The sequence below is a fragment of the Rattus norvegicus genome, chromosome 8, assembly GCF_036323735.1.
Source record: "Rattus norvegicus strain BN/NHsdMcwi chromosome 8, GRCr8, whole genome shotgun sequence".
Taxonomy (NCBI): Eukaryota; Metazoa; Chordata; class Mammalia; order Rodentia; family Muridae; genus Rattus; species Rattus norvegicus.
Window position 1 is genome coordinate 14,659,094 of NC_086026.1, and position 9,464 is coordinate 14,668,557.

Here is a 9,464-nt window from a genome sequence, read left to right on the forward strand (position 1 = left end):
CTCATCCTAGTGACTGAGGCCCTGTATGCTGCAGTTACTGCAAAAGGGGTCCTCCCCCTACACAACAGAACGCCCCAGTGACCACTGGCTGCAAAGGAAACCAAGAGAAACAGACACCATTCCTGAGTGCCCACTGAGCTCCTGTGGAACCTGCAATGAGGTTGCTTAGAATAATCAGCCAGGCTGGCTTAGCTCCACTCCAAGAAGCACCAAGGCACCCATTGAAATTAGCACAATTACCTTCCAGAGGAACAAGTCCCTGAAATGACCTTCAAGCTCCACAGTCTGAATCTAGCTCCTAACATTAATTACAGCTTGTTTGGAAGGTGTCCGCTCACTTACATGGAGTGCTCAGGACAATAAGGAGCAAATGAAAGGCTTCGGTAATTCCACATTCACACTTTCGATGGTGCGGCTCAGTCCAGCAAGTGAAACCACCTCTGTGGAATTTACAGCACTAAAGCAGTGCTCTAGGCAGCCAAGGCCAGTCCAAGACAAGTTCAAACACCAGGAACAGCCCAAGGTCACGCTTCTGAGTCTGCAAATGACAGTGTAAGCAGGAGGGACCCAGGGAAGGTCTCTCAAGCACTGTAAAGGTTTCCTTTCCTCTTTTACTTAATTTTTTCCTTACACCACAAAACCTCCGACTGCAAAGTGGGTCCCGAGTATACCAAGGAGACTTACCTTAGTATCTGTACTTGTACAGAACGAGGCTGAGTTTGAATGGGAGATGGGTGCATCCTCTTTCCTACCACAGTTTCTTTTTGTTTGTATTGTTTTTGAAGACTCTCAGGTAGCCCAGGCTGGCCTCCAACTTGCTGCATAGCCAAATTATCAAGTGAAGCCATGACATCTTTCCTCATCCTCCTGCTTGCACCGCACAAGTACTAGGATGGCAGGTCCAAGCCAGAGTATCAGCTTGCTTCCTAGAAAACTCAGGGTGGTCACTGACACTGAGTTTTCTTTTGACCTTTAACACCTACCTCCTAACATACCACAAATACACCGAGTAGCTGTGAGCTTCACACTCAGGTCTGACTGTGTTGATACATACCTACAGGGAACTGTGCTAGCCTATGCTAGTTATCTCCCTCCAGAGGCATATTCTACATCAGCCTGTGCCCCATTGCAGCACTGGAATAAGTGTTATGCATCTTCTTGGGGTGTGTCCATTGAATGACAGACTGTGAGGGAAAGTTCTCAACAAGGCATCAATGCTGACAGAGTTCCCATTGGCAAAAGCAGTGAAACACTGAAACTCCACCGGATGCTATCAACAGTCTCTGAGAGGAAAATCAACTTCAGCAAAAGAACATCATTAGCACAGTTAACTGGAGCTGACAAGTTTTGTGTTGGTTTTTCAGTATTGCATACATTAAAATTGTAAACTAACTGACTTTTAAAATAGTAGGAACATAACACACAGAAATGGTTTCATGCTTACACAGTGCCTTAATTTGCATTGCTGGGATTAACAACAGGAGCAAAGGTAACTTGGGAAGGAAAAGATTTATTCTGCTTATACTTCCAGGTCACATTTTGTCATTGAGAAAAATGAGGGCAGGAACTGAGGAGCAACACTGCTTACTGACTCCCATCTCATCTCAGTCAGCGACCTTTCTTGCAGTTCTGAGGGATACTGTTGTCCCCCAGGGGCTGGTCCTCTCACATTAATTAGCCAATCAAGAACAAGCTGGACAGACATTTCCACAGGCCACTCCTAGGAAGACAAGTCGTCAACTGAGGTTCCCTCTCACCAGGTCTTCTCAAGTTGGCAATGAAGATTAGTCATGACGCATGCAAACAAAATGGCTAGCCATTTCCAGCATAAGCTACTGAGAGGAAAGCCGGGATAGAGGAGGGCTGGCCCCCATGCTGCACGGCAGGCTGGACTGAAGAATGCTCATTCTACCACAGCCTGTCATCTTATTTTAGTATCCACAAGGTACGGTTCCATGACCACGGAGCCACTGAAATCTAAGAGCATCACCTGTGTCAAGGAACATAGCATCTGCATAGAACCATATACATCCCATCCACATTGTACCTCAAGACCAGACCACTTACCATCCCTAAGGCAACGTAAATACCTGTTGCACAATACTGGCTTGGGAAAACGACTCTGGTGGTTGAATGAGAAAGTTCTTCCATAGGCTCGTGTTTGAATGTTTGGTTCCCAGTTATTAGAACTATCTGGGAAGAATTGGGAGGGGTGGCCTTGTTGGAAGAGGTATGTCACTAAGAGTGGGCTTTGAGATTTCAATAGCCAATGCTGCTAGGCCCAGTGTCAGTCTCTGTCTCTCTGTGTCTCTTTGTCTCTCTCTCTCTCTCTCTCCCTCTGACTCTTTTCCTCTCTTTCTCCATGTCTCTTTTTCTTTCTTTCTGTCTCTGTCTCTGTCTCTTCCTCCCTTCTTCCCTCCCTCCCTCCCTCCCTCCCTCCCTCCCTCCCTCCCTCCGTCCCTCCCTGTCCATCTGTCTGATACCTGCAGACCAGGATTCAAAACTCTCAAATACTGCTCCAGCATCATGCTGTGGTCCTTCCCGCTATAGACTAAAGCCTCTGAAATTGAAAGAAAGCCTCCAATGAGATGCTTCCCCTTCTAAGAGTTGCCTTGGTCATGGTGTCTCTTCACTGCAGTAGAACAGAAAGTAAGGAAATGATGAAGAGAAAGTCTATATACAGAGTGAGATCTTTCCCTCTTGCCTAGTTTTTCCTTATTGTATAAACAGTGAAGAACATTATCAAATATCACTTCATACATATAAAAGGCTATATGTATTTGTATTATTAGTTGATTGATTTTAGTTGACAAAAACTAGGTTGAGGAGATAGCTTGCTCAGTAAAGTGCTTACCATGTAAACATGAAGACCAGAGCTCTGATCCTAGAACCACCATTAAAACAAGCAAGCAAACAAACAAACAAAACCCTGGGTGTGATCATATGGTTGTCCAATTACAACACTGGGTAGACAGAAACAGAGAGATACCTGGGGCTTCACAGCCAGCCAGCCTAGTCTAGTTGAGGGTAAATTCCAGGAGGGAGAGACCCTGACTCTGAAAACATGGTGGAAAACAGAAAAGAAATGACAGCCTAGGAGTTCCCTCTGATCTATACCTGTGTGCAGTCATACACACACACAAATAAAATTGACAAAAACTGTATACACTTATGGCACACAAAATTACATTCTAGCATATGCATTTACCCCAGAATGGCTATAAAGCAATGTGTGCATCATGCATACATCTCTCTCCTTTACAGTAGAACAGTTGAAATTCCAGTTATTTTCAATCCCATATTCTCCTTCAGCCGCCCACTTCAAGAACAAAACCTCATTTTTGTTCTCTCTCAAGGATTCTTTAAACTAAACGTATAGACAAAAAATAGTACACAGGAAAGAATATAAGAGAATAATTCTGAAATATTCCAGCACATATTATCCTTTAAAAGAAAAAAAACAAATAAGTGATTTTATGATTGTTTAAGACTAAAGCCTAATAAAAGAATAAAGTTCATATTATGTACTATTTGATCAGGGTGGAGATTTTTTTCAAACAGAACTTGAGTCACTATTACCAAGAACATTATTAAATATCACTTCTAGATATAAGGTACAGGACAAAATAAACAAGCATAGCAATGAGGTTTGTAGCTCCTTGCCAGCTGGCATATCTGGGATTCGAACTGAAGTCAAGCTCAATATGCTAAACCATCATTCTTTCCCTCAGAGTGGGCAAAGAATGCAATGTAATAACTCTGGCATCTTGTACACATTTAAAATATGATCACATGAGCCTATCAAACAAATAATCCTGGAAACTGAAGGCGAGAAGATCCACTGAGCTGAGGCATTCAAAACTATTCTGGTTCTGGGAAACATATTGAGACTTCCTCTCAGGGGAGAGAGAGAGAGAAAGAGAGTGGGGGGGACGACAGAACTGGCTACTCTTCCAGAGGACCTGAGTTTGATTCCCACCACCCCACATGGTGACTCACAACTGTCTATAACTTCTGTCTCAGAGGACTTGACACCTTTTTCTGACCTCTGAAGGCATTGAATACATAAGGTTCATACATATATGGGGGCAAACACTCATACACATAAAATACAATTTGAAACTCAGTATGGTAGTACAATACTGTGATCCCAGAACTCAGGAAGTTGTAGCAGCTAGATTTTTAAGATCAAAGCCTGTCTGAGCTACATAGTGACACATTGTCTCAAAGTACAAGAAACAACATCGACAACCACAAAAAGCCCACAGGATAAAGTTTCTAGTTGAATATATGAGCCATCTTCCATACAGACAACTAAAGAAACTTGGGTCAAGAAACGTGTAGTTTTATAGAAACAGGCATGTTGTACATATAAGCCAAAAGAAAGTACGCACAATCAATATAGTGTCATGAGCCAATAATCCCAGGACCAGAGGTAGAGACAGCAAAATAGAGAGCTCAGCACCAGCCTGAGCTACACAAGGCTCTGCAACAAACGAACAAATAAACACAAGAATGCATGGAGAAAAAGTTACCATGTAATTAAGAATAGAAGCCAGGCACTGATATCATTTATTAAACAAGGTTATATTAGAAAAATCACTAGAAAAACAAGTTTCATTAGAATCTCGAAATGGATCACAGGCGTAACTATTAAACTAGTTGAAGACCCCCTCGGATAGGTAGGAAAAAGTCAGAAGAGTGACTGGAGCATCAACCCTTCAAACAGGGTAGTCAATCTCCTCACAACTTCAGAGGGAAGGCATCTCACAGCTGTAACCTGGCCTGGAGGATCCTCCCTAGGGAAAAGTGTGCTGGTGAGCAAAAGGTAGTTCTCTACTGTGACCTCGAGGATCCTTTGCTTCCACATTTCATAGCTGATACTGGTGTGTGTGTGTGTGTGTGTGTGTGTGTGTGTGTGTGTGTGTGTGTGTGCGTGCGTGCATGTGCACATGCTGGCTTGCCTATGATCAACTGCAGTGACTTGGGAGTTCCTTCTCTCCTTTTACCACAGGTTCCAGAGTGTGAACTCAGGTGGTCAGGCTTACACAGCAAGCCCAGTTTACACAAGGAGCCAACTCACCAGTCCTGGGAATTCTTTTAGTAACAAATAAAACATTTCTTCCACAATGAAAAGAGTAATAAGTGTGTGTTAGTTACAGCAATACACTGTCATCACAAAGCATTCTGGAAAGGTAACAGGTTGATATATTCAAGGGCAGAAGGCTGAATTCACGAGGCAGGGTCTCAGTGTGTCCAGCCTAGCTAGGGCCAGTCCACAGGCTGCGTTCATCCCAGAGTAGCTGTGAACGCACAACAGCGTGTTTTCAGATACAATGGCAAAAGGTTGAGCGTTCCTGGTATTCTCCAGGACTTGACAGGCTCGCCTTCCTTAGGTATGCATGACAGAACAGCCCTAGTGAGCACTGAGAAACACATTCTCTTTATAAAGCAAACCTGAGGAGTCCCAGCAAAGTTTATAATAGCACCAGTGAAATAACATACTGGTCAGGAAGTATCTTCAATGTGCAAAACGCCAAATTCAGGGCACCTGACATCCCCGAGTGTGAGTCGGCCCGCCTGGTACAACATCCCGGGAATGGTTTGGTGTCTGTGAGGAGGCATTTGCTCTCTAATGCTCAGTAAGATTTGTTCTGAGACCTCAACCAGGATTTCAACCAGATCAAGAGACTTCACTCTTGTGTAGAAAACAACTCAAAGAACTGCAAAGAAGCCATATTTTCACAAAGCACAGTAAAATAATCATTACCATAGTAGTCTCAAATCCCAATTAATTGACAACAGGTATCCCACCTGTACAATTACAGCACCCCGAGGACTGCCAGATCACCCAGAGGCCTCTCCAGCCACTGTAAGGGCCCTCACCAGAGGCCAAAGACAGGAAGCCTTCCCCAATTTCCATCTAAGACACAAACGGGGTCTGGGAAAGGGGATGATAAAGTTTAGTGTGCAGTAAGTAACCGACTTGGTTCTCGGTATTAGAAAGCTTGAGTTGTATATATTATACTAATCAAAAGGGGAAGTTCTAGAGGAGAAAGGAATATCCCGACAGGAGGAGTGTGGGAAAGGAGGCTGCATCTGATACTGACTGAATCTAGACCTGAGTTGTCACTGACGACCAACACTGCACATGAAGCAGACCAAAATTTAACAGGAACACAAAACCCTCAAAGGCTTTAAAATCCACGGGTACCCTACTGTGTCCAAACAGCTTACCAATGGCCAAAATGCAGACTCAACTCAATGAGGAGTCATTGTCGTATGAAATTACTTTTTCTAAAGTATTACTAAATCTTCACTTTAAATTTTACTAAAGCTTCACTTTAACTCTCTACACTCCTATTTCCACTCCCCACAAGAGTTTTGCTTGCACTGATGTATTTTGTTGTTGTTGTTGTTGTTGTTACTTGTTTGTTTTTCAAACAGAGTTTCACTCTGTTACCCTAGTTGGCGCGGTATGTCATTTGTAACTCAGGATAGCTTCGAAGTGCTAGCATTCCTCCTGACTCACCCTCCTCGGTGCAAAGATTACAGACATGCGTCAACCATGCCTGCCCGACTCTCTCCACGACATTTAAACGAAAATCCAAACAATTTTTTAAAAACACTACCACTAACAACAACAACAAAAGAAATCAGGAACCGAATCTTAGCAACAACAAACAAAAGTGAAAGTCCCCAACAACTTTTCCCCCGACAAGTCTCCAAAGTTGACTCTCTGGCAGGGATCTTTTTCTTCCCGGAGTTGCCAGGGAAGTAAAACAGCACCACTAAGAGCAAACTTTGTTGGCCACCAGCAGGGGAGCCCTTCAGCTTTTGTCTCCAATCCATTCAAACAAAAGAAGCTCGGTCAGGAGCTTCCCAACCAGAGTCCCGCACCCCACGGGGTCTTGCACACTTGGGGGGTCCGTCACTCACTTCTCAGCGCCCCGATGAGCAGAGAGCCATCCTTCAGCAGCTCTTTGATGAACTTGTTGGTTCTCTCCAGCTCGATCTCGTGACACTGCAATCGCTCCCTGAAATCCGGACTGTCCAAATAAGAATCGCTGAACTCCAGAGTGGGCAGCCCCATGGCCCAGGCGCGGCGGCCGCTAGCTGCGGCGGATGCGGGGGGACACTGAGAACGCCGGGGAGCAACGGGGAGCACCCGGGAGCGCTGGGGAGCGCGGAGGACCGAGCCCCGCGCGCCTGGCTCAGTGCAGCTGCCCGGCGGCCGGGCGGAGGCTCCGGGCGCTGTCACCGGGGCACATCGTCGCTCGCTCGCACCGTTGGGGTGGCGAGACTGCGGGTTGCACCGCAGAGTACAGCTTCCTGGCAGCGCCACTCGCTGGCCGTGGGGACAGTGGCGCGCACTTAGCCGGCGGCGCCCCGCGGCGACTCGGGCCCGCAGGGAAACCCGCCCCCTGTGCCGAGAGCACGCGGGCCGGGCTGCAGCTCCCGGGCCGACCTCCTCCACCCTCCCCGCCCCTCGCTGTCCCCGCCCGGTCCCCGCCCGGTCCCTGCTGTACGCAGTTCGCTCCCTTTACTGCTCTTCAAGCTCACCCGATTCCTACCCGTCCCCCTCCGGGCACTGTGAACGTCAGGCCCTGAGCGCCCCAAACCATCTCCAGCCCCCAGTGTCTTCCTCAGACATACTCGAAAGAGTCCCCCGTTAACTCAGGCTAAAGTCTGTAACCTCAAGCCTGAGGAACGTACCACTTTCCAGCCCGGTTCAATTTTCACTTCAGGGTCCTGCCCAATAGTCTCATGTAGAAAGGGTGTCCTGCCTGTCTCCCAGCCCGGCTTTGAACCACCAGGGAGGTGTGTTGGGTGTTTCCCCGGTCGTCAGAAAGGGGAATTGGTTTTATTAATTAACTTATTTCACATATTTTATACGCCTGTTTTAGTGTCTCAAATTGCCACCTGGGTGGTTGGGCCTACAAGTCCAGAGATTTTCAACGACTTGACCAAGCATTTCAAAGGAATCATTAATTCCTTTGGTGGTGGTGGTAGGTAATACCTCCACTCAACTAGCTGGAGCAGGAGAATTGCCAAGAGTTCAAGACCAACATGGACTACACAGAGAAATGCTGTCTCTGGGGTAGAAGTACGAATTCCTGCAAAGAGGCCATTAATTACCCCTGAAGCAGAGGTTCACCTAATAAATGTTCTCTTGAAACCCTGGCAGCAAGAGTCTACTATTCTATCCCATCCTGCATGCATCTGTAGGATTTCTGAGAACTCCGTTCCTTTTCTTAAGGATCTGTTTTTCATTTCTACATTTCCACTGCTTTGTGTATTTGAACCATCTGTTTAAAAAAAGAAAGAAAGAAAGAAGGAAAAAAGAAACTTGTACAAATCATGGGGAAATCCATGGACGTGCTTTACATTTTTTTCCCAATTAAATTTCAGAAACTTCTAGCTTCATTTTTTTTCAGGCATACAATAACATTAAAAATAGCATGAAAACTTTAAAACAGACAAAATCATGTAAACAATGTTTGATGGTTTGTTTCAAATTCTTCTTTTAAAAGCTAACACCCATATTTCAGTATTAGTCTGCACACATTAGAAAAATGTGTGAGCACAATTATATACATTTTATTTTATTTTAATTATATTTATTTCTAGGGATGGGGAACACAGTGAAGGGACACTTTACTGGAACAGATTCCTTCTACAATGTAGATACCAGGGATTGAACTCTGATTCTCAGGCCTGGCAGCAATCACCTTTGCCAGCTGAGCCATCTTGCCAGCCCTAGTCATAGTTATTTTAATTTCTGAGTCAGTTTCATAGATGCCTCTCTTGGAAGTACAGGGGAAGGTGATAATACTGTTTATGGACTATGAAAGGGCTATAGTAAGCTGTCTTTTAGGTACTGCGATTTAACTATTTGCCACACAAACTGAGGGATAGAAAGCCAGTAAGACCTAACAAATGATTTCCTCACAACTTTTGCACGTTGCTGCTGTTCTAAGCACCTAAATGCTGAGGTCTGGTTTGAAACATTATAACTAATTCTGTGGAAAGTGAATGACACTCTTTGATAAGCAGCATTTTGTCGTTGGTGTGTGAGTCATATAGGCAGCTGTAGTCTAGATTCTAAGACCTGAGTTGTTATTCCTCAGGCAGAGAGGTAAGTGCAAGTTTTAGGCTGGCTGTCTACACCACTGAGACCCAGATAAAGTGATTTATATGAGACCAGGATGATAGAACAATTGAAGCATCCTGCTTGACCCTGAGAGATTCTGAGCAAGAGAATGACTGAGTATATTCCCTGCAACAGGGGTAGAGATGCTGGAGCTTGGCAGGGTGCCTAGCAACCTGAACACTTGCCCTGGAGTCCATCTGAGCACTGCTCTGGAACTGGGACTGTATGCCTCCCCTTCAGTGAATAGGGTCTAACTACAGCGTGTTAGGAATGGACACTGCCTATGGTGACTCAGTCTGTGATTCATGCT

General features: G+C 45.2%; 1 protein-coding gene across 1 annotated transcript in view; it reads right to left on the reverse strand.

Annotated features, from left to right (window-relative positions):
* Positions 1 to 7,495, reverse strand: part of Arhgap42 (Rho GTPase activating protein 42) — a 230,111-nt gene extending 222,616 nt beyond the window's left edge. Inside the window, exon 1 of the mRNA XM_576354.9 lies at positions 6,940 to 7,495. Coding sequence (XP_576354.3) covers positions 6,940 to 7,093 — 154 coding nt within the window. The 5' untranslated portion in view covers positions 7,094 to 7,495. The remainder of the gene's footprint in view (positions 1 to 6,939) is intronic.
* Between the last annotated feature and the right edge of the window lie 1,969 nt (positions 7,496 to 9,464).